At 39.0% G+C, this 26,101-nt stretch overlaps 1 protein-coding gene across 3 annotated transcripts in view; it reads left to right on the top strand.

Moving 5' to 3' along the window:
• Window positions 1-26,101, top strand: part of Opcml (opioid binding protein/cell adhesion molecule like) — a 543,033-nt gene that overhangs the window by 411,261 nt on the left and 105,671 nt on the right. For all 3 annotated transcript variants that reach the window (XM_048343635.1, XM_048343634.1, XM_048343636.1), the window contains exon 3: window positions 19,149-19,274. In XM_048343635.1, coding sequence (XP_048199592.1) covers window positions 19,149-19,274 — 126 coding nt within the window. The remainder of the gene's footprint in view (window positions 1-19,148; window positions 19,275-26,101) is intronic.

Raw genomic sequence — 26,101 nt, 5'->3', positions numbered from 1 at the left:
ATTTCTTTCACCCATGTTTTAAGTGAACCACCTCAAAAGTACCAAGGAAGGGAATGGGGTATGGAATGTGTAAGACAGGGTAATATAGAGGAGAATACAATCAAAGTATATTATATATTAGCTAGGTGCCAGTAGCTTATACCTGTAATGCTAGCTACTCGCTAGGCTGAGAACTAAGGATCATGGTCTTAAGCTACTCTGTAGAAAAGTCTGTGAAATTATTATTTCCATTTAACCACCAAGAAGCCAGAAGTACAGGTATGGCTTAAGCAGTACAATGCCAGCTTTGAGTCCGAAAGATGAGGGAAAGAGCTCTGGCCCTGCATTCAAGCCCAAGTATTGGCTCGAGCACAAAAAGTACTATACACATGTAAAGATGTCATGGCAAAATCCATTATTTGGAATAATTCATGCCAAAAAATAATAAAAAGGGAAAAACCTGAATTGGAGACTTTACCAAGAAAAATCACAAAAATCAAAAAGTCTTCCAATCAGCTGAGAAGCTGACCATTTTCCTAGTGAATAAGTCTGATGAAGGCCTGGTCCTTACAATTGGAGGGAGGTCTATGGCCTCTTGTTGGATTTGTTCACTTTGTCAGATTCTCAGCTTCTTTCCTTTCCACTATTCTTTGGTCACAGCCATCTTTCTCTCCTTCCTGCACTAACCTCTTCCTTATAGCATGGGAGTCCTGCTTGTCCCTTTCCCATAGATACCCACAGGACATTTGCTCTGAACTCACCTCACCTCTTGGTTTTGTCTGGCAGAGAGCTGAACATTTAGGGAAATAATCAATGTACGCAAAGGCCCTCTCTGCCACTTCACTCACCCTTTTCTGACTTTATCTATTGTGTTTCCCCCAAGTAGAGTTTAGTAGTTTCATCAATATAGCTCACATAAAGTAAGGCCTGCTGTTTGTGCTGACTATATGCAAGCTTGATTTCTCCCCTGTGGTGTTGCTAGGTCTTGTCAGCTTTCTTTATTTTCTTTGGTGACATATATTGAGAGTGGCCTTTGTGTTTTCACCCAGGTTTCTTGGAAGTGCCAGGTCACAGCTATGTGGGTTTACAGAAACTATTCACTAGCTGGAGTCTTTTAGAGTTAACACTCTGAACCACTGTGATTCCCCCACAAATACTGTTTCACACATTTTCGGTAGACCTCACTCTGGCTATAATAGTGGAAGGTATAGAGTTCCAGAGCTTTTCCTTTTCTGGATAGGCACAGAAACCAACATGGTGTCCAGCCTGTGGGAGAGAAGAGAGCTCAAGGAGCATGGGCAATGAGGATGTAAGGCCAGGCATCTCTCACGGTGTGGTTCCCACTGTTCTTACTATTTCATATGCGCAGATTCAATTCTTCCTCTTCACTGCACATCTTTCTGGATGCTAACTCTGTACTTATTTTGTGGATAGAAAATTGAGACATAAATAGATTTTAAAACTTCCCCCAAATCACTAGCTAGGAAGTGGCTGAGCCAGGAAGCAGCACAGCCCTCAATTTCCAGAGGCAGGGCTCCAAGCAACACAGCAAATTAACCCTAACTGATGGATGAAGAAAGATTATTTATTTAAAAAAGGATACTAAGATAACCACAAACCAAGGAACAGGAACACAGAGTTCATAGGAAACAGAAGAGATGATCTGCACACCTTTCGATGTCGTCAAAAGCAGTCAGAAATATCATTTCTTGTTTATTGAATTGGTTAAAATATAGTACAAAATTTATGAATACAAGCTTCTCACAAGACATGGGAAACAGGAAACAGGTGGTCTCATATTGTTAGTAGACTTGGAATCAAGGGGAGGGTGTAGATGAATGAAAAGTGGAAGTGGGGATACAATTCTACAAAATAAGGAAAATTGAGGGAAGGAGTAGGCTTGGAGGGATGGGGGACAATGGTGAAAGTGGTGACATTGATCAAGATTCATTGTATTCCTTATACTACTTGATTAAATGTCAGATGCTTTGTGCAATTACTTAAAGATAAAAGAAAAAATAAATACAAAAAGAAGATAAAAATGAATACCTTGACAGTGAGGAAAATTAACACTTTGAACCACTCAGACTCTCTCATACACAGACAGTTTCACACATTTTGTGTAGCACTGTAACACCAAAAGATTGCATATGAAGTTTACTCACATTGTTGTGGATAGGTACGTGCTAGATAAGCTATCATGCATTTATAGGAGAAGTGCTACTCAGCAATGGGCATTTATATTTCTATAAATATGCAAACAAGAGAATATATTTTCTATCTTTTTGCTTTGCATTAGTTAGGTGGATTATAATGTACTCATGCTTATTGTACATATAAAAACATTGATGATAATCAAATATGAATAAGGTACAGGAACTGGTTAAAAGAAAGAATGTAGGTGGTATAAATAGGAGTAAAAACTTTTCTACACACATTTTTCAAGTGGATGGAATCATGTAGTAACTCTATTAGCTTTTCAAAAGATTAAATAATTTCAAAATAAGATACTTTGCAGCTGTAGGATTCTGCAGAATCCTGGGGAGTGCTGAGCACCTGCTTGGAGTAAATCTTTTATTTATAGGAAAAGGGAAGATTATTTTTATATCTATGTAAAAATAAATCAAATATTTCTTCACTAAACTCAGCACCATATTCGCCAGGTTTTGCAATTCCAGCTTGGGAAGTAGGACTCAGGTTTTGTCCTTCCTGCCTCATAACAAATGAAGCAAAAATATGTCCTCTCAGATCCTCCCTTGTTTGACCCTATAGCAAGTTCAAGCTTAGTGACATTACAGGTGCTTGACATCTGTACACCTCTTTAATGTCTCCTGGAGCTGCAGGAAATCTACACAGTGGGTTATTAGGCCCCTGTGAAGTTATAAAAGGCAATTGTTCTCTTTTCCCAACAATATGTATGTGACAATTATCTGGGAAGTGAAGTACAAAGAAATAGATAATGTTTAATGAAACAATTGAAAAAATGCTATTAGAAGATGAATCAAATTAAGATGATTTAGCCACTACAAGATGCTGGCACTCATGATGAGTTGATATACCCTGGATTCATTATAGTTGTCATTCAGGGAAGCCCTGTACAATCTGGACTGGGTGATCCTTTTCCATTTAAGACAGTATTAACATTTCCATCTATATCCCTGACTGCATCAAGCCATGTGGCTGTGTCTTTCTCCTCTTCTGCCTGGGTGCTGACCCAGTGAGTGCCCTGTGGGACACACTAATATGTAGAGGTGGGAACCAAGGATAAGTTCTACACATGCAGAAGGTTAGACTGTTTATCTGAGACATGAGCTACCTTTTACAGCCTAAAAAAAAAATAGAGATGTATGAGTGTTGTTGTTTTTTTTCCTGGCAGGCTGGTTGGATCTTACTAAACTGGATACTTTTCTGGGCTAGTGATGTAGCCTCTAGTCAACTTGTAGCCATCTGCTCTATATTTGTTATGTTTTAGATGTTTTTGTAACCAATGATCTTCAAAAGGGTTCTGCACAATATTTTAAGCTGTCTAAAGTATTATAGAACAATTGTTGTTGGGAATAATATTTTGCATGTTAAAAATCCCTGCATCATGTTAAACATTTCAAGACAGATTCGTATGATCCATGATTTTTAGGAAATGGACACATCAGTTCCTGATGGGCTGGTATGAGTAAGGACCCAACCCTTCCTCAGTAAAGTATATGAAATATTCCCTTAGAAGCACAGATGACATTGCTCTCTCTCTCTCTCTTTCTCTTTCTTTCTCTCTTTCTCTAACGTGCTTTTTTTCTCTCTCTCTAACGTGCTTTAATTGCTTTTTGCTGGGGCCAGGGATATTTATGGGCTAGGAGATTGCCAAGTTATTTATTAGATGGAGTATCTAGGGATAGACTAATATAAATCACTTAGGCTGGTATTGAATATACCACTCAGTAATTTAAAAAGCTTTAATAAAAATGCTAAAATATGAGACTTGTCTTTGACTGTAATGAGACTCAGTTATCATGTTTTTATCAGTGATGTTCGGTCACAGATCTCTTCCCACACACCTTTTCCCAGTGTAAGAAAATGCAGATGCAGTCTTTATTTCCAGAATTTTCAAGGTTTGTTGGAATTGAGAGAGGTTTTAAAGATTTACAGAAAAACGCATGTAAGAAGTATCTATTATTATATAGTGAGGGGAAAATGGCTGACTTTCTTTATATGTCAACATTCAAACATGTTATTCACATTAGAGGTGCTGTCTTCTGTGGATCTAGTGTAATATAAAAATGAAGAAAGATGGGGCTAGGGATATGGCCTAGTGGCAAGAGTGCTTGCCTCGTATACATGAGGCCCTGGGTTCGATTCCCCAGCACCACATATACAGAAAATGGCCAGAAGTGGTGCTGTGGCTCAAGTGGCAGAGTGCTAGCCTTGAGCAAGAAGAAGCCAGGGACAGTGCTCAGGCCCTGAGTCCAAGCCCAAGGACTGGCCAAAAAAAAAATGAAGAAAGATGGTGGAGGGTACACAAGGTTAAACTTCAGCCATAGATTGCTTATAGATTCCAACTTCTATTTTTGTTTTGTTTTGTTTTGTTTGTTTGTCAGTCATGGGGCTTGAATTCTGGGCCTGGGCTCTGTCCCTGAGCTCTTCAGCTCAAGGCTAGTACTCTACCACTTTGAGCCACAGCGCCACTTTTGTTTTTTTGTAGGTCAATCGAATATGAGTCTCACAGAATTTTTTGCCCAGGCTGGCTTTGAACCTCACTTCTCAGATCTCAGCTTCCTGAGTAGCTAAGACTACAGTCATGAGCCACTGGCACCCGACTACATTCCAACTTCTATACAGTATGAATCATATTACTGTGACTACCAAACCAAATTCCCAAATTACAAACTAATGATCAAAACTCATTTAATTCAAACCAATGGAATTTCTAGAACCCAACATGTGGTTTTCTTTTCTTTTTATTTTCTTATTTATTGTCAAAGTGATGTACAGAGAGGTTACGGTTTCATACATTAGGCATTAGATACATTTCTTGTACTGTTTGTTACCTCCTTCCTCATTCCCCCTCCCCCCTCCCCCTTTCCGTCTCCCCCCATGAGTTGTTCAGTTGGTTTACACCAAACAGTTTTGCAAGTATTGCTTTTGTAGTCATTTGTCTTTTTATACTGTGCCCCTCAATTTTGGTATTCCCTTCTACTTTCCTAGTTCTAATACCAGTATATACAATTTCCAATGTACTCAGATAAGATACAGAGATAGTGCAGGTACAACCACAGGAAGGGGATACAAGAGTGTCATCAATAATAGAAGCTAACTTTATCTAGATGGATTCAACTTTTCTTTAAAACACAGAATTCTACTCTTTTTTTTTTTTTTTTTTTTTTTTTGCCATCCTGGGGCTTAGAATCAGGGCCTGAGCACTGTCCCTGGCTTCTTCCCGCTCAAGGCTAGCACTCTGCCACTTGAGCCACACTACCACTTCTGGCCATTTTCTGTATATGTGGTGCTTGGGAATCGAACCCAGGGCCTCATGTATATGAGGCAGGCACTCTTGCCACTAGGCCATATCCCCAGCCCAGCCAATGAAATTCTTATATCCAATTCCCCTATCCAATTCCCCCTCTTAAAGAGCTGGACTGAAGGTGTGGCTCAAGTGGTAGAGTACTATATCTGAGCAAACTACTCAGCCCAAGCAGAAAGTCCTGAGTTTAAGTCCCAGAACATTAACAACCCCACCCCCACCCAAAACAAGATCTAGAATTTGGTCTTAGGTCATTGTGAATATGCTCTTGAGGGAAGTATTCAGACAAAGACCCACCTGTTCACTTTTCACTTTGGGTGCCATGAGGTTACCAGGCCCCTTCTTTCATCTGCTTCTGCCATGATGCATTGCATCAACACAAGTCCAAAAGCATTAGGACCAAAATTCTTCTTTTTTGTAAGCTGACTGCCTCTGATATTTTGTTAACAGTAGTGGAAAGCTGGCTAAGCATATCCCTTCATCTTCTTATTGACACTGATTATCTGTGATCAAGGAGAACAAAATCTGGTGTCTGGGATGTAGAGGCAGAGAATAATCATATGCTGGGATGTCCCTGTGTTGTAGCCTTTGGTTTTGCCATCTATTCAGTGAGGCAGGTACTGTTTTAGCATTGCCTTCTTTTCCAGTCATCAAGGTGAAAGGAACTTTTCTAAATCCTCAAGAGTCTCTTACTATCTAACACTGTGTCCCACTAGTAGAAGCCAGCCAGCTACACTGTAGAGCTTAGCCTTTGGAGGCAAGCAGACTGGTGTCCCCTCCAGCTGTATCACTAGCAGAGGCTCTGTTGACAGTCACAGTCAAATTTGTGCATACATCTCAATTCCACTTCTGCCAGGATGTGTGATATTAGGAAACTTACCTAACCGCTCACTGCCTCTATGTCCTCACCCTTAGAACATGAGCATCAGTGGCTCACACCTGCATCCTAACTCATACCTCACAGTTCAAAGCCTGCCCTGGAAGTTCATGAGACTTAGCTAAAATTAGCCAGTAAAAAATAAAGAAAAAGAGCAAGGAAGAAAGGAAGGAAGGAAGGAAGGAAGGAAGGAAGGAAGGAAGGAAGGAAGGAAGGAAGGAAGGAAGGAAGGGAGGAAGGAAGGAAGGAAAGAGGGAGGGAGGGAGGGAGGGAGGGAGGGAGGGAGGGAGGGAGGGAGGGAGGGAGGAAATAACAACAACATAAACTGAAGTAGAGGTATTGCTTGAGTGGTAGAAACTAAAGAAGAACATGAGGCCCTGAGTTCAAACCCCAGGATGGGACACACACACACACACACACACACACACTATTCACATTGCCTCAGAGTTCCATATGGGGGAAGGAAACAATACATAGAAAACTCTTTTGTGGCATTTCTTGACACTTATGAAGTTCTTAATAAATAAAGGTTATTTGCAATAAGAAAAAATTGAAGTAGAATAGAGTCCATAATGCTGGAATCATCTGTGTGCTAAGAACTATGGGAAGACCCCTTTGCAGTTGTTTCCTTTTCCCTCTTCACCATCAGCATCTGACTTGTGATCTGTAGCCTGCTTTGCAGTTTGAGAACCAGAGGTTGAAGAAGGTAGAGCACGAGTACAAGGTCAGAGTATTCGTAAGGGGGAGAGTAAGCTCAGATTGTGTTAATGTAAGGTGGTTCTGACAGTCTTAAGGGGAAGAAGGGGAGACAATGGGAGGTCTGAAACACGTTCTGGGAGACCAGAGCCCTGATAGTCCCTGATGTGAGAGAAAGGCTTGAGTTCACAGAGGTCATGGGTCCCAGCTGACATCTCACCACAAATACTTGACAGAATTGGGACTAGAACCAAAGAGCTTCCTTATCTGAAAAAGGAGGAGGTAGAGCTGGGTGATCCCTAAGGTCTATTTTTGACTTGAAAGTTCTATGATGTAAATTAAACCCTGTGATCTAAGTATGTGTGTGGTCCAATCTCTCAGGGGCAGCCAGAGAGTCTGGGGAAGACAGAACAAAAGGAGCAGGCATCTGCATGCCCTAGAAAGAGCAAAGCTGAGGATCAAGCCCCGCTCACTGCATGCACTTCCTCTGATCAGGAGAAGTTGCCTAAATTGTGCAAATTAAAAATGGGAAATGTGTGTCTAGGTCTATAAATAACTGCTGCACCAACCGTGGTGGAAACAGCCATTACAAATGAACTCAGTGGAATGAGAATGGTTTGTGATATCATCCAGCTCCAAGAATGTATTTATTATCTGTAATTCACAATCCCTTGCCTTCCTTCTCCATCATTCCTCTCAAAAAAAATAGTAGCCAAAAGAAGAAAATGCAATCAAAACAGAGCAGATCTAATCCTCTCCAGCATAAAATGTACCCATATCACACCAGGATATGAAGGGAACCTAAATTTAGTCAGATTCAACAGTCCTTGATGTACTGTCCAACAGATCTCAGACTCCAGCTAGACATACAAGGGTGAGCTACTGGTGTCCAACTCATATTCATTATATGGCACATGGCTATCGAGTTTCTTCAGCACTGTATTTTGAAATTCTTCTCTGCTAATTGAGTTATCTGTATAATCGAGCAGATTACAGATGTATGCAGATAAATATGTCTGAATGATATCCTTTCTGTTCTCCTAATGTGTATGCCTATTCTTAATGTTAGTTTTTAATAATAAACATTTTATATGCCTGTGGTGAGGATGGAAACAACAGTAACACCAACAACATATTCAGGGCTGCATTCTAGGCTTCCCTAAACTGTGTTGGGTGTTACTTGTGGTAGTGTCATCAAATGGCACCCAGAAGTAGCCCACTTATGAGTGGGGATTTTGTAATGCTGCAGCAATGTATACAGCTAGAGAACAGAAAAGACTTGAAAATTTGCAACTATCTTCCTTCATTCTTAAAATAACAAACACAAATAAATACTACCACCAAAGACACAGAAAACACAAGAACACCCAGAACAGTAGCCAGACAGGGTAAACGATGGATTTTCCTAGCTAAGGGGAAAAGGAGATTGTTCTGTGTGTGTGTGTGTGTGTGTCTCTCTCTGTGTCTCTGTGTCTCTGTGTCTGTCTCTGTCTCTCTCTCTGTCTCTCTCTCTCTTCTCTCTCTCTCTCTCTCTCTCTCTCTCTCTCTCTCTCTCTCTCTCTCTCTCTCTCTCTCTCTCTCCCTGTCTTTCAAAGGAGAGTCTAGTCTGAATACCACAACCACAATTCTGCAAGTATTTGTGACTCTGGTTCAGGAAATAAACTCTCCTATTAAAAATGCAGAAAGGTAACCCCACAAGAATAAAACCTTAAAAGCATTTACTGTATTTTTTTTGCAAATTAGCCTTGAGTGTTTAAAACTGTAATGAAAAGTATTTCATATTTCTATTAGCCTTCACGAGGTCTCTTAATATTTTGTTATTCCCTGAGCATAATAACATTAAAGTGAAAACAGTAATAATAGCTATTTAAGGCACTTTGAAACCATTATCCCTAATCTAATCTCCACATCCCTGAGAGGCTGCCATGCCTAGGCCCATTTCACAGCCCAAGAAAGCAGAAACCTAATGGCTCAATCATATGACTTTTTAATACGATGAAAATAGTCAGGGAGAAATGTTCTTCAGACTTTAGACTGTGAGGATCTAGGTCAAAGGAGGGATATATTGTTGTTAACCTCTACTAGGTAATCTTAAATAACACAGTTCAGACAGGAATCCTGAGTGAACAGAGGCAGCACAGGAATGTGATGGTGGAGGACTATCCTCAGAATGTTCTATGGAGCAGGGCACAGCAAACATCTCTTGGACACACAGTCCTGGGGACACTGAGTTGGATACACCCCTCTGGTCTGAGGGGCCGAGAGGACTCAGAACTAAGTAAGAGACCAATGTTGGACTCCACATCTTGACTGCACATCAAATTATCCATGGAGGGTTTTAAACCATCCCATTCCCATCCAGACCTATTTCTCTTTCATTGATGATCCATCTCCCCTTAGGTTTGCTGGCATGAGGACTCTTGGTGGGACAGCAAAGCCAGAGCTGACACAGTGTGAGAAGTTGGAACTACCATGCACCAAGCATTTCTTTTTGGTCTTGCTTCCAGCTTTCAGTAATATACACACCCTGAGCCTCATTTCACTGGAGAAGCCAGTAAGATCCAAGGAGTCCACCACACTTAAGCAACTAGAGTCCAGGAACCAGCCTGCTGTCTTATTTACCCTCACTCACACACCTCTCCCTAAATGCCCCATTGGGGTCCAATTAGATAGCAAAACAAAAACCTTAGTTCTGGGTTAACATTAATGACTACATTGATAATACTTCTTGAGGACCAGTTTCCCTGTGCCCCATGAGGTGCATAGCACCAGCACTCACATCTGCATTCCACCTTTTGTAAACCTTTGCCCTCCAGGTTGAGCTCTGAGCTGATGCCAAGGCAGGAAAGAGGTTGAGTCCCTGTTCTGTCTAGAAACAGACTCTAAACATACACAGGCAGGGAAGCCCTCAGTGATACCTTCATACTGAGAAGTGTTTATTTTCCTACTGTTGGCTCAAAAGCTTCAAAGATCACTTTAAGAGGGAGACAGTAGCAATTATTCAAAGTTTATTGAGACAAACAGATAATATATGTATTTAGGGAAAATTTATATATAATAGTGTTATACATTATTGTTTGTAAACATATAAACACTATGTTACATAATACATATTTATATGACTTATGACGTATTATTTATATCACATTATGAGAAATATATTAATAAATATATTATTTATATTAGGTGTTATGTCATGCTTTTTGGTGGTCATGGGGTTTGAGTCTGCTCTGCAGCTTGCACCCTAATTCCAGCCCTTTTTTGCTTTCAGCTACTTTTTGAAAAGGGTAGTGCATTTTGCCCAGTGCTTACCTTGGGCTAACGTCTTCCTATGATATATACCTCTTCCTAGCTGGGATTATACACTTCAACAACCAGGCTGAGCCTCTGTGCTAAGATGGGACCTTGGTAACTGTGCTTTGTCTAGTCATTCTCCTGATTACCTCCTCTCAAGTGACTGTAGGCCTGTTCCATTTTCTCTGGCTCCTATTTTATATGTAATGCATATTAATAATGTAGACAAATAATCATTTACGACACATTATGTTATTCTTGTAATTACAGTGTTTTCTATTATGTTATACATTTATATTAATGTTGAAATATTTGCATGCATGAATGTATTAATATGTATCTTACCAATAAAGATACAAATATTTTAATTATATATAATTTTGTTTGTAGACATAAGTATATAGCATGTATCATGTAATATTGTTAATACCATTTAATGCATATTAAACAAATATGCTTTATATAATGATACTCATCGGTTATACAAATGTACACTATATAATTACATATGATATATAATATGTATAAATTACACAATATATTTATTATATAATTATATTGCATATATATGACATGGAATGTAATACATTAAGAGTAATTTATTGACTTAACTATTTAATATATTGAATTCAATATAAGGGAGGATCCCTTTCTCAGTTATTTAAGAAAAGCCACATTCATAAGCTCCAACCTAAGGTTAAAGTTAATGCAATTAAGCACAAATTAAGCTGATTCTCTAATTCTAAATGTCATAACTCCTATCAATAATGAGCCAATATTTGCTAAGTACTTACTTGCAATCCATAAGCCATGTACTAGTGTATTGTGTACACATACACTTAGTCCTTTTAACAACCAAGTGAGGAAAGTTTGGTTATCTACATTGTCAAGAAGAGCATCCAGGTGTCCAGAGGTATTGAGTGAACTAAGATTGCATGGGTCCTCTGGATTCTGGGACCTGAACTATGGTGCCCAACCTCCTGTCTGTGTTGCCCACATCCTACCAATGTGTTGACAGGCTGGGGCTAACACCATAAGTTTGGCACAAAGTAATGCCTCACCTTCAGGGAAGACATTTCTCACTCAGGGTTTCCCTCTCTCAAGTTCACAGTAGAGCACGTAATGCAGTATTCATAGTAGACATTTACTTTTTTTTTTAATTATGTGTTGAGATTCTAAATAGGGAGACAGCCATGGTTTCTAACATCTATCATGTAGTGGGGTAGAGAGACAAAAAGAAATCAACATTCATGGTGAGAAAAGCATAAAGCTTCAGATGCATCAGAGAGGGAGATGCAAAGGTTAAGGAGAGATTGTATCAAGAGCACTGAGTGAGGTAGGCTCTGGGGGATGCTGCAACCACTAGCAAAGACATTTCCGAGGAAGGAACTTTCTCCCACAGAGCCCAGAAGGGAAACCAAGCATGGTGTGAAGAATAGGGTATTGAGAATATCACAGAGGGGGAAAAATACATGTTACCTGTCCAGAAAGGGAAACACTGAACATGCTAGAAGATCCTCAACTGAGAACTTTTCAATCTCCTCATTGCATATAGGAAGAAAAATGTTATTAGGATCTATTAACTATTATGTTCAATAAAAGGAATAAAAAGATGATTGCAACCAACCCTGTCCATAGACTAACTCAGTTACAAGGTTGAATAGAATAATGAAGATATAACAAGAATGTGATAAGAAGAGAAGAGGGATAATCAAATTATAGGGAAAGAACCTGGATCTAAATAAAGTAGTGGAGGATGAATGGTCTGCAAGAGCAGATGTGAGTGTGAGTTTACCAGGTCGGGATAGCACACATGCATGCAAGTGGCTAGAGAAGGTATTGGTAGTTAGGCTGCAAATAAGACTTATAAATCCTGCACTGCACCGTGTATACTGTACACAATCAGCAAAAAGTAGATACTGGGATTTTAGGCAGGAGACAGGTATTTACAGGTAACTGGTGCATGTATGAGGACTGGATTATAAAACAGTGATGAGCAGAGAACAGGAAGACTTCTCATCTAAGCAAAAGATGTTGAACTTGTGAACTAAGTCACTGGCAGTGGGTTAAAGAGGAAGAGTCAGGGTCCAGAGCACCTTCAGAGTGTGCAAGAGCAGGTGACATCACTCCAGATCGGATGTGCACATACATTATAGTTAAGACACCTTTGGACACCTGCCAAGATAACTGATTACATTCTATTAAATGTCTGCCTGGACATACGTGGATGTAGAAGGAGATGGGAATTTATGTCTATCATCAATTTAAAACAATCATATTCAAAGTTATTGTCATTGTACATTGAAGAGCCTGAACTGCTTGTTCAAATACCCTGATATACCCATGACCACCATGACAAGACAATCATATACCTGTACCATCACAGAGGATGGGCCAAGACAGCTTCAGACTTGATTTGAAAACACATTGGACTATTTGGAAACCTTAAGTTAGTCTCCTGTAGTCCTAGTGTTTTCCTAGGGTAATCCAGACACTCTGAGTAACATTACTATTTATCTCCTCATGTTTACTTCTATAACTCTACATACTAGTGTGAACATAAACTCACTTCATACATTTGTTTTCATAGAAGGAAAATGTCCTGCCCAAATATCAGATAGCACTTCATGTCATTTCTAAATGATCTTTCTTTCCCAAAAGTTGGCATGTGTGCAAGAGTAGAGTCAATAATATTAGTAAATTCAATTCAGATGTAAAAGTAAAAATTAGAATACCTCACTTGGGAAGCAATGCACTTGGCCCTAAAGAATTAAGCAGGGTTAAGATTGATCTGCAGGATTCCAGAAGAGATTGAACAGAGAGGCAATCTAGCTCTGCCTACTCTAATCTTGCAACCTTGTATAATGCATTTAAATGTCCCCATGTTTCATTCTTTCTTTACTGTGTGTATTTATTGATTGATTGATTTAGTACTGGGGCTAGAACTCATGGTTTCATACCTTCTCAGCTTTGATTGCTCATGACTGTCAGTCCACCATTTGAGTCATGTCTACAGCCTGGGGGAAAAAAGTATCCTTTTTTTTTTTTTAATAATGTCAGTATCCCACGAGATCACACATGCACAGAACACTGTGAAGACATAGTAGCATATTGATGTTGGTTACTAAGTATATCATAACTGAGAACAGAAAGGATTTTTGGTCCTCCCAAACCTTCTCTTTCATTTCCTCTCTCATGGACTACTCATCTCCTCGAATCTTCCTTCAAGCAAACCACAGAGCCTACTACAGAGGGTGATAGATAGCACTGGTTGGTTCAGTGGGCACTCCTAACTTCTCTGGGTGACCCACTGCAAGAAGCCCTTTCCTTACAATATGATATCATTTGCAGGGAAATGGATGGACCTGCAACAAATCATATTAAGTGAGAGAATTCAAGATCAGAGAGACCAATGGCACATGTTTTCTCTCACATGAAGAAGTGAATGGAGTAAAAAAGGAGGTCCTTGGAGAGAGTGAGGGAAGGAGTGACACTATATGAAAGAAAATGTACTTACTACCTGATGTCACCTTTATAATAACAATAAAGTAAAAACAAGGAGGAGGAGGAGGAAGAGGAGCAGGGGGAGGAAGAGGTAGATCTTTCCTAATGGGTGACATCGGCTGAGCCACTAGGGAACAAGGTAATAGTATCTGTCCAAGTCACCTTACAAGTATCTTTTTACCTGGAACTTCTCAATATTTCTGATAAGATATATAATCTATGGAAGATGATGCCTTTGAAGTAGGCACAGCACTGGGAATTCTCCTTCAGGCTGAGTGGTTGTGATGCATTAAATTGTCCTCTACTTAAACTGTGTTTTCCCACACTGGCCCTACTTGACTTCCAGAGAGATCCTGGGGTGCACATAAACTGTGGGGTTTAGGAATGTCCATCCGGAGCAATCATTTGTACAAAATCATATATATATATATATATATATATATATATATATATATATATAAAATTTGCTTGTCACAGAGAGCCAGATCCCTGCATAGATAATTTTACATGGTCCACAGATGACATTATAAATATCCAAATGCCCCTTTGCAGCAAACACACACACACACACACACACACACACTCTCTCTCTCTCTGTCTCTCTCTCTCTGTCTGTCTGTCTCTCTCTCTCTCTCTCTCTGTCTCTGTCTCTCCTCATCCTGAAAAAGACCTTCCAGCCAAAGAAGACATTATTTTTTAGAATATTTTGGAAGTTGTGCTGAAGTTATTGCTTTATAAAAGTAGAATATATATATGTGTGTGTGTGTATATATATATATATATATTTCTAAGCCTAGAACTCTTTTTTTAACAAGTTAGAAAATAGTGAAAACCAGGTAGAAAGGTTTTCTCAGGAGAATGCAATGCAGTTAGAGTGTGACTACTTTTCCCACTGTGTATTTCAGTAAAATATGTGCACTGAAACTTCATAGCAATTCCTAATGCAGAAATAATCCAAAATATGGCAGATTTATACGCCAGGCAATTTTTTATTTATTTGCTAATGTGAATTCCCCTAAGAGCTCAAATGTTCCTGTTACTTATAGCTCCTCCTTGGAAAGACTTACCCATAAGGTCTGAGCTGCAGAAAACTTCAGGCTACACAGTTCTCTGAACTGAATGTCGACACGATACTCTGTCATCAGCTCAGTATGCTTGGGAACCTATCATCACAATGCTCATTTGATAAGTAATTATTCATAAATGAGTGTGCAAACAATAAAATTAACATGGCTAAAGGCTTGCAGACACCTCTATCTGGTTTCTTTTTATTTGGGAAATCTGAAAGAAAATGGGGAGGAAATAGTTTTGAAACTCTATTGAATAGTATCTTCATACTTAAAAATTATTTATGTTTCTTAATGCATTTTTATTGTTATTGTAAAGATGATGTATAGGTTTAACGTTACATAGGTCAGATAATGAGTACATTTCTTTTTGAACAATGTCACCCCTTACCTCACTCTTTCCCAGTTTTTTTTTCCCTCCCATCCCCACCAACAAGTTGTACAGCTCATTTTCTACAAAGTATCTAGTGATATCACTGCTGCATTTGTTCACCCTTTGTCCCAGTATTTCTGTGCCCTCAACACTTATCCTCCCAAAGACAGATAAATGGAAAAAACAACACAAAAGGAGAAGAAAACAAAAACATCACAAAGAAAGAAACTTCTTCCTTCCATTTTTTGGAGATCATTTTGATAAATATTATTGTATAAGCTCAGATTCACATAGCTATTGAGCCTTTGTATTCTTCTCCTAATAATACAGTATCCTCCTTTGGTCTCAACGTGGGTGAATGCTTAGAGTTCTGTATAGGTTATCATATGCAGGTGTATTTTTGCTTGTATTTTATCATCCAGTGTGTTTGCTTATAGGTTTATAGGTATAGTCTACATACCACAAATAAGGGAAACCATGTAACCCATTTCTCTGGGTCTGGCTTAATATAATTATTAATATATTAAAATGATATAGTAATTATTATATTATTAGCATAATTATTTAATATAATTATTTTCAAGTTTTTCTATTTCCTTAGGAAATATATGGCATCATTCCTTCTGATGGAAGCACAGAATTCATATATATATATATGAATATATATGTACATAATTTGTCATCAATTCATCAGCTGATTGGCATCTAGGGTGATTCCATATTTTGGTTATCGTAAACAGTGCTGCATTGATCATGGTTGTGCTGGTAGCTTTAATATGCCTTGTTTATGGTCTATTAAATACATGCCCAAGAATAGAATTTCTGGGTCATAGGGAAATTCTATATTTAATTTTTGAGGAATCTCCATACTGCTTTCCAGAGTGGTTAAACAAGTTTGCATTTCCTCCAACAGTATAATAGATTTCCCTTTGGGCCACATCCCTACCAGCATTTGATATTGTTTGTGTCTTTGATAATAGCCATTCTAACTGGTATGAGGTGGAATCCCAATGTTGGTTTTATTTGCATTTCTTGTATAGCCAGATATGTTAAACATTTCTTCCGCTGTCAGTTGGCCATTCTTTCTTCTTCTGAGAAGTCTGTGTTTAAGTCTTTAGCCCATTTATTAATTTGGTTGGTGTTTCTTTGAGTGTTTATTGCTGGGGGGGGGTTAAGGTTTTGAGCTGTAAGTATATTTTAGATATAAGGCCCTTGTCCTATGCATAGCTGGTAAGAAATATTTTTTTTAATGGTACTAGGGTATAAATTTGTGTTATAATGCTTCCTCAGCTGGCACTCTACCACTTGAGCCACACCTCTAGCCCCTCTTTTCACTGGCTGTTTCGGAGACAAGTACTCATGAACTTTGCTGCCCAGACTGGCTGTTCTTAAACTTCTGACCTGTGATCTCAGATCTTATATTTCTGTATACCTAGAACTACAGATATGAGCCGCTAGTACAGAGTTTGCATGGTTTTATCCACATATACTTCCCACACTTTGAATCAATATGGGAGAAAATAGAGAGTGTGTGTGTGTGTGTGTGTGTGTGTGTGTGTGTGTGTGTGTGTGTTTCGTACTTGTCCTCAAGCATCATGCTATCTACAGAAAGAGCCAGGTACCAAAACAGTCACAATAATGCCACATGCTAGATCTCCTTCCTGAGTCAGGTTGGAATAAGATGTAGCTAGGTTGTTGGTTCCAAGATGTGAGAGAGGGAAGAGAAAACTACTGAGGAGAAATGACAATGGAGTGTTCTTTGAAAGGTGATTCCATACTTATAGGTAGGGATTCAAAGTAGTGGGAGAAACACAGCAGTGAAGAGCCTATGCTCCTGACCCAATGTGCACTGGGCTTTGTAGACCAGGAACTGGAATTAGGCTAGCCAATGAGGTAGGATTAGCTTATGAAGGGCTCTGGTCAGGGCAGTTTATGTGTTATACCAGAGAGTCATGATGACCTACAGGTATCAGTAAAGGAACAATTTGCTTTAGATTATTATATCATAGATTATAGTAGCCACATCTAAGGAGTAAATTAGAGCAACAAAGAAAAAATTCAGAGACCAGGCAGAAGTCCTAGAGGAAGGCTGTAGTAGTTGTCTAAATAGAAACCAGTATGAAATTCATTCAGAACAATGGAAAAGGAAAACTTGAAAATAAATCTGGGTTTTTCTCCTGGACTGAGCTTTAAGTGCCATTGATAAAGCATGGAAGTAATACAGGTAGGTTGTAAGGTTCCTTTCAGGCTCTGTGGTGCCAATGAAGCACAGACTTGGCCCTGGGCAGTAAGAACTGTAAAATGTTATTGTTGTTGCTATCATAATAAGAGCCATTGTCGTCGTCATCATCATCATCATCATCATCATCATCATCATCATCATCATTACTATCATTGTAGTCTTAGAAACCAAATCTTATTAGGAACTTACCTTATGTCTGGCACTTGGCAGATTCCATTTCAACCTCATATCACATTGAGTTCAGCTACTGGCAATGTCTACAGTTGGCAGATAAAGATGCCAAGGCTCAAAGAGGTGAAGGTAGTTTGCTGTTGAAGAACCTATAGCAAGGTGAGAAGTTCAGCTAAGATTCAAACCATGGTCTAGATAGATTGAGAGCCTTGCCTCTAACCACTAGAATACAGTTTATGCCACCTGTGATATCCAGCTTATGATAGTGCTGCTTAAATGGATTCAACTCTTGCGGTAGTGCAAAAGTGTTTTCTCATCCAGTAGAATCTGTGTATTGAAGTTTGATTTTGGAGCTTTCATTCCTCCTCACAATGGTAGACAGTGGCTCTCAGTACAGCCCTAAGTTCACTCCATAGTCACAGGGAAAGTATTGATACTAAGCCTTGTTGTCTACTAGTTTAGATGCACCAAATGCATGTCAAACTCTGAATCTTTTGAGCTTATAAAGTGAGCTTTTGAGCTTATAAAACACAATTCCATCATTACATCATGAAACATGTTGTGTTGACAATACTATCCGTGACTTCTGTGCTTGTTGATTGGGCCAAGAAAGAAAGCGAATAACTATAGATAAAGAACTTAAGAGAAAGTTCTACTGGGATTCAAAGGATGTGTTTTATGTAGTGAGTAAAAATGTTCTCTTTTATGTGTCTGTACTGGGGCTTGAACTCAGAGCCTTGAGTTCTCACTTGGCTTTGTTAATCAAGTCTGATGCTCTAACAAATGACCATACTTTTACTTCCATTGTTTTCTTTTCTGTCATGTGGACTTTTCTGCCTGGGATAGCTTTGAACTGGGACTCACAGATTTCAGCCTGATGAAAGCTAGAATTACAAGCGTGAACCACCAGTTCCTAGCTAAGAATTTTTAGGTATGGAAATGAGAAGGAAAGAATTTCAGGATGGAACAATCTATGCAAGCTCAAAGCATTTGGAATTGTCGTGACTGATTCCATGTGCTTGACTTTTTGAGTGAGATCTAGGAAAGAGGATTGTGACTGGAGATTCTTCTTGGTTGTCCATTAAGCTAATGGTTCTACTCAAAGGAAGTAATAGCCTGTCAATAAAGAGGAATTCATGGAACACTTCATGTTTTCCTTTAGATTTTGCATGTCTGTCAACAAAGTCAGTACCATTTTCAGTAATCTGGTCCCCCACTCTTCACACAGATGCATACCACTTTCTTTAATGGGGCTCAAGAATGAGGGAGAGCTTTGTCATCAGAAGTGAGCTACAGATGCTGTCATATCCTTGAAATTGATCTCTGAGAAAAACATCATGCAGCATCCAGCATTCAGCATTTTGTAGTCTAATTCTTCAAGAAAGTGCAGAGAACCATTCTTAATGATTCTATTCTGTTGTGTTTCCTTTCAGTTCCTCCTCAGATCATGAACATCTCTTCAGATGTCACAGTGAATGAGGGAAGCAGTGTGACCCTTCTGTGTCTGGCTATTGGCAGACCAGAGCCAACTGTGACATGGAGACACCTGTCAGTCAAGGGTAAGCTTTGACACCTGGTTGAAGTTTCCAGAGTGAGTTTGTGAAGTGCTTGGCTCTGGTGTAAAGAGAACTTCAGGAATGAGAAAACATCAGTATGTGTATGTGTGCATGCATGTACATATTGAATGTGTCCATGAAAATCTCACAGGCAATTGCCATTAGGTGCTGAGAATTTAATTTTAAAAAGCCAGAAGAATTAATAGAAGAATTCTACTGAATCACCTACTTAGTTCTTTCTGTGATTTTAGAAGGAATTTGTCTTGGATACTGAGGAACAGAAAAACAGGCAAATAACTTGCAGTGAAGACATTATGTCTCAGATGGGGTATGTGTGCCTATTTTGTATATGGGGCCATTGGGAAATTTGGCATCATTGCCAGGCAGGAGGAAACAGACCCCCGTACTTCAGGACATTTATCCAGAGTCACACCTATTGGACCAGGCAAACATATTTCACCTGAGTAAAAGAAGGACAATGGAGATGGGGATGCAAACCTGGGTATGACTTTGCTGCTGGGCACTCAGTAATTAGTATTAAACATCAGTTATAATCAACTCCAACTTAGTAGGGGGAAGCCATAAGGGCATTGCCCTTGTCTCTTTGGAAATCAAATTTCTTCCAAGTAAATCTTGACGGAGATGGGAACAGAGCCATTTGATACATTTACACCACTGCTAGAAGCTCTGATTAATTCTGGAAATCATTCAAGAAACAAATGTTCCCCCAGGCATTACAAAGTCCAATTCTGATACCCAGTGAATAGAAAGCTCTGTGACTGTGAGTGAGGTAAAATAATGTAGATTAAATGAAAACATGGAATAATTCTTAGTAACCTTGAAAAAAGGTAAAGATCTGCTAGGACACGAAAAGCTCTAACAATGAAACAAAGAAAAGTGAAAATTTCCCACTAGTTTGCAGAACTGCCATAACCAAATGTCAAAAATTTTGTGTGATTTAAATAACAGGAGATGCATTTCTTCCAGTTTCTGGAGGCTACAAGTGCAAGATGAAGGTGTTGCAGGGAGAACACATTGGATGCATTTGCTCTGGCTTCTGGTGACTTGTCAGCAATGTCTGGCATTTCTTCATTTGTAGACAAATGATCCTGATCTCTGCATTCATATTCCATTACAGTCTTTGTTTATGTCTGAATTTCCCCCTTTTTATAGGAACACAAGTCACACTGTGTTTATGTTAATGACCTTTTGTGAACTTCATTACCTCTGTATGCCCTATTTTAAAACATAGTCACAATCTAAGGGCCTAAGAATGAGGACTTCAGGGTGCTCATTCTGTTTAGGGAGAATGTATTTCAATCTATGACAGCTTCATCAAAGCTAAAAGCCATTAGTAAGAAATAGTGATTGTTAGGTGCTCATGACACATGCCTATAATCTTCACTATTCAGGAGGCTGAGATTTCAAGGATCATGTGGTTTAAGACCTAGATCCTCCAAATCAAATAAAATTGAAGATCAGGAAAAAATGACAAAAGCCAAGTAAATAATTACATTACAAAGGGGTACAAAGAATTTGATACAATTATATATTTTGAGTGACATAGTGGTTGCATTGATGTTAATATTAGTCAAAACTTGTTGAACTGAAACTCATTTGTGCTACTAAATGAGATGAAATATATGATATATACATATATAAATTAGTCAAAACTAATACCACTGCACACTAAAATTAATGGTATTGTGTCTAAAGTAAATTTTAACAAAATTTGAAATATAAGCATAGACATGTGGGAAAGAATCGCCCGGACTTCTTTTCACTTAAGTGATCAACATCAGAAGAGAAACTTGGATTTGTTAAAGGAGCAGCACTCAGCTTTCATTTCAATCCCGCACAAACTGAGAACATAAATTTCTGCTCATGACTTTTAATAGGGGAAGATAATACTGATAAATCTACTGAACACTCTTTATTGAAAGACATTAAGCGTTTGCTTAGCAAGTGCCAGGCCCTGAGTTCAATCTCCAATGTCAGCAGATCAATCAGTCAATCAACAAGAGGAGAACCATAACTCATCCATTAAAAAATGACCATAGATATTGAAGCTGAGCATTTCAATATTATAAAATGTTATTGAAAGCTGGTGGTCAGTGGCTCGTGCCTATAATCCTAGCTAGTCAAGTAGTTGAGATCTGGGGATTGGAGCTTAAAGCGAGCCCAGACACGAAAGTTTGAGACTCTTACTTCCAATTAACCACCAAAAATGCTGGAGTGGTCACTCAAGCAGTAGAGACCTAGCCTTGAACAAAATAGTTCAGAAATAGCGCCCTGAGTTCAAACTCTAGGACTCACACACTGTCTCCTCGTCTCTGTCTCTCTCACAGTTTCTCTCTCTCTCAGTCTCTCTCTCTCTTTCCGCCTACATATATATATATATATACTCTCTACGTACACATACACACACACACACACTAACATTATTCAAATATATGAAGAGCTTCACTAAGCTCAACTTTAATATAAGCATAGTAATTGCATGTGGACCATGACTTGCATTTTCCCAGAGTCATAGCCTCAGGTTCATTTATACATAAAACACCTTTAAATATCAGATCAGCTTTTATGTATTTGCTAAAGTCAAATGTATTTATAAATGTTTGAAATCCCAGAATATACTTATTTGATCCTAAAGACATAGTTCTCTAAGCCTAGAAATATTTCATGTGAGAGTTTGACTCTGCATATTTTAAAGCAATACTCTCTCATGCTACAGTGTTAATTTTTTCACTTTTCAAAGAAGGTCTTAAGCCAGGTGCTGGTGGCTCATACCTTTAGTCCTAGCTACTCAGCAGGCTGAGATCTGAGGATCAAGGTTCAAAGCCAGCCTGGGCAGGAAAGTCATGAGACTCTTATCTCCAACTAACCACCAGAAAACCAGAAGTGGTGCTGTGGCTTAAGTGGCAGATTGCTAACCTTGTACAGAATAGCTAGGGACAGTACCCAGGCCCAGAGTTCAAGCCCCACTACCGACCTAAATATAAATAAATAATTAAGTAACTAAGTAAGTAAATAAATAAGAAAGAAAGAGAGAGAGAAAGAAAGAGAAAAAGAAGAAAAAGAGAAAAAGAAAGAGAAGAACGTCTTATTCATTCATATTCCCAATCGGTGATACAATGTGATAGTTGCCATTCAGCCGTGAAAAAAAGCCAAGCAAATTCTAAATTTAAATGATCCTGTTCCTCTTTAAATCCCATGGACCCTGCTATATTCTAAACTTCCTTTGTCTCCTCATCTCTGGCCTTCACTCCAGTGTTCTTTCATTTCCACATTGTCTTTTCTCTAGTGCTCTGCATGACATTTAAACATTTCAACCCAAAGCACTGTTTCCAAACACTGAAAAGCTTTGAAACCTGGAGAGTTTGCAAGTTTAAAATATGTATTTTATTATTTTTTTGTGTTAGAAACATGTTTCTATCCCTCTTGAACTCTGGGAGTTATTCTAACAGTTTTCAAAAGAACAGCTAATAAAACTTGCAGCATTTTTAGAAAAACATGTTGGCTAATTTCTGATGGAGGAATAATAAGTAAAAGCTGCAATGGCATTTCCTTGGAAATTCCAGCAGGATTACATGAGAGAGTTTAACTTACTGGACAACTGTGTTTCCAGAATGCTAATGCAATATTTAAAGTATATGGCTTAAATATATAGGGATCTTTGTAAGAGGAAATGAATCAACAAGATTCTCATGTAGGAAAAAAAAAGTACTTCAATGAAAAGTTGGTTAAAGAGGAAGAACAATAATCACATTTGTGGTTTGCAAAGAAGGTCTGAGTACATTTCCTCAACTACTAGAAATTATACTGAGGAATCAAAATAAATGAATACATAAATCCATTGTTATACTAGAGCATATTATTAGTATGCTTTGTTGGGTCAGAAATAATAAGGAATCTCTGAATAAAAAAAGATAGTTGAAAACACAGAAAAAATACAGCTTGAAATATAGAAGTAAGATCTAAATGTGAAATGATAATTTGAAAGTGAAAGGTTTCAAGTAAGGGTTCACTGGCAAAAGTTTAAAACTGTTAGGGAAGATACAAAACAAAGGGCCATTCCCATAATGTAAATAGTCCTTTCACTGCTTTCTTCCTTTGAAGTCCCTTTGTCTTGTGGCTTCAAATTCTCATGAAAACAAAGACCCCCCAAAGAAACCTCCTGGAGGTTTTGAATCTCAAAATTCCAAATGTGGACCTACATTTCTGATCTCTGAGTGAATCACTAACCCCCATTTTCCTTTGTAATGTTGAAAGTGTGCAAGGATTACTAGAAATGACAATGCCAGAGGACACTTACCTCACTTCTGATGAAAAGTGGATTTTTCACAGGATATATATAAAATGCTTGGAAAAGGGTTCCAGAAATAAACATTAGGTGATGTTCAGTCGACATGAAGAACACCAAGCATTTCACTATATTACTGTTCTTTCCATTTCAAAGACTGTAGTTCCATACACCAATGGCTCAAACCAATAATCTAACTATTCAGGAGGCTGAGATCTGAAGATCATAGTTCACAGTTAGCCTAGGCAGAAAAGTCTATGAGAGTCTTATTTCCAGTTAACCACCAAAAAGCCAGAATTGGAGCTGAAGCTCAAGTGGTAGAACACTAGCCTCCAGCACAAATGCTCAGAGATAATGCCCGATCTGTAAGTTCAAGCCCCAGGCTGAGCACAAAAAGCAAAACAAAACAAAAAGCTATGCTTATTTTTCAGTAGCAGAAAACAGCATCTTAAAAACACATGTTCCTTGGGCTGGGAATGTGGCCTAGTGGCAAGAGTGCTTGCCTCATATATATGAAGCCCTGGGTTCGATTCCTCAGCACCACATGTATAGAAAACTGCCAGAAGTGGCACTGTGACTCAAGTGGCAGAGTGCTAGCTTTGAGCAAAAAGAAGCCAGGGACAGTACTCAGGCCCTGAGTTCAAGGACCAGGCCAAAAACAAAAACAAACAACAAAAAACACATGTTCCTATGAATATGCTGGGGAATGGAGCCCTCATTCACAACTTCCACATGCATAGAAATCTACACCCAGTGACCTGCAGCTCAGCAAACAAGGGTAATGATAGACTCTTGAGCTGCAGCCTCAAAGAGATTTCTGCAGGGAAAAGTAGGCAGGTCTCAAAACAAGCAGGCACTGTGGGTTGGCAAGTATCCAGTATATTTGGAACTCATTGTGAATTAGATAGGTTTCAAGACATATTTTCTGATATCTTCCTGAAGAACAAAAGAGAAATCTACTGTGGTATAAACTCAAAGGTAGATATTTTTCTGGGCAACCAGCGTGGTTTGGAAACAGTTATAGAGATTGGGGTGGTAAAGAGAGTTTGTGCAGGCTTCTCCTGTTCTGAAGAGGGCTGTCTTTCTTTCTTCATGCCATAGTAATCTAATAACTTCCACATCTGCCCCCATTTCCAGTGACATATTTGGGAAGGCCAGATGTGTGGAGAACATCATAAAGTCTTCTGTCTCCCTTCTACTGAGATTTCAAGATGACAGTCATTCACCTGTGAGTGAGTTGCTCAGACAGTCTGCTCACACAACAGTACCTCAGGGAGCATGTGAATGAATTATTTTGCAGAAGTAAATTTTCTAGGTAACCGCAGCTGATTCCTTTATGTAATGACTTGAGTCATTTTTAATGGAAGCAGTTCAAACCTGTACACCACTTTCCTTCAGTTTCCTTCAGTCTAGTGAACGCCATTTAGCCTCAGTTTTGTAATGGAATATCAACATGTAAATCATGTCTGTGTCTGGGGACTGAGGTAACTAGGAATATAGCCCTAGCAACATTTAAATTCTCCTATGTGTTTATCTCATAATTCTTCAGATTTCCTTACTTCCCACCAGTCAGATTGCTGATAGTCAATTCTTCCTACTTCTTTTACCTGTCCCCTTTCTTCTGATTAAAAGACTCTTTAACCAAATCAAACAGTTCTACGTAAGAAGTAGTAGAGATGGGTGGGGGGTGTTTTTCTCAGGATAAGGTGTCAACTGTGTGATGAAGGCCAGCTCAGGGGCGGCGGGGGGGGGGGGCAGGGGGAGGATAACTCCGCAGTTGCTGTAGGAGTGAACTTTGCTGGACTAGATGGTAAGTGCTAGCAAATCATCCTCCATGATGCTGAGCTGGAAGGGGAATTATATCTCACATTCACTCTGTCCAGTGTTGAGGATGGGAAACACAGGACCATTTCTATCACAGCCTTTGACTGTTGCTAGAAATTCCTAAGAAGAATTTTTCAACAAACTGCTATGCCCTTGCCACCCAAAATTGAGGTGTCGATCCTATTTGGATGGTAGTGTTCACACATCAGATGTACAGGCGTTTCAAAGTCTTACAGGTCTAAATTTGAAATCTGGGCTGACTTGTCAACAAGTGGGGAAACTTGGAAAACCCTTCGTATCCCTTGTCTGCAAACCAGAACTAGCCAACATCATTGGATTATTTTAAAGATTGAAAAAAAGAAGTAGTAGTAGTGCATGGGTAGGAACTGAGCCCTGTTGCTGAAAACAGCAATTCCTTTAACTTACAGTTGTGTCACACATTGATCAAATGCAGTCTCTGAAGCCCACACTTAGCCTGGGATGTAGGGATGTACATTCTGAAGAGTGCTCACTGGATCCAACCCCAGTACCATACAGTTGAATGGTTTGTGCACTTTAACTCAGTGCTCTACAGTCACAAGAGAAGAATGCTAAGTATTAGTCTTTATTCCATTTCTGCCTTGTCTCTTTCCCTTGACAAACCGGGATCATTTTACTTAGTAACTTAATGCTTCTGCGAGTTGCCTGAGAATTGGGATGA

The sequence above is a fragment of the Perognathus longimembris genome, chromosome 3, assembly GCF_023159225.1.
Source record: "Perognathus longimembris pacificus isolate PPM17 chromosome 3, ASM2315922v1, whole genome shotgun sequence".
Taxonomy (NCBI): Eukaryota; Metazoa; Chordata; class Mammalia; order Rodentia; family Heteromyidae; genus Perognathus; species Perognathus longimembris.
Note: the sequence above shows the minus strand (reverse complement) of the source record. Positions and strands in the feature narration are given on the sequence as shown.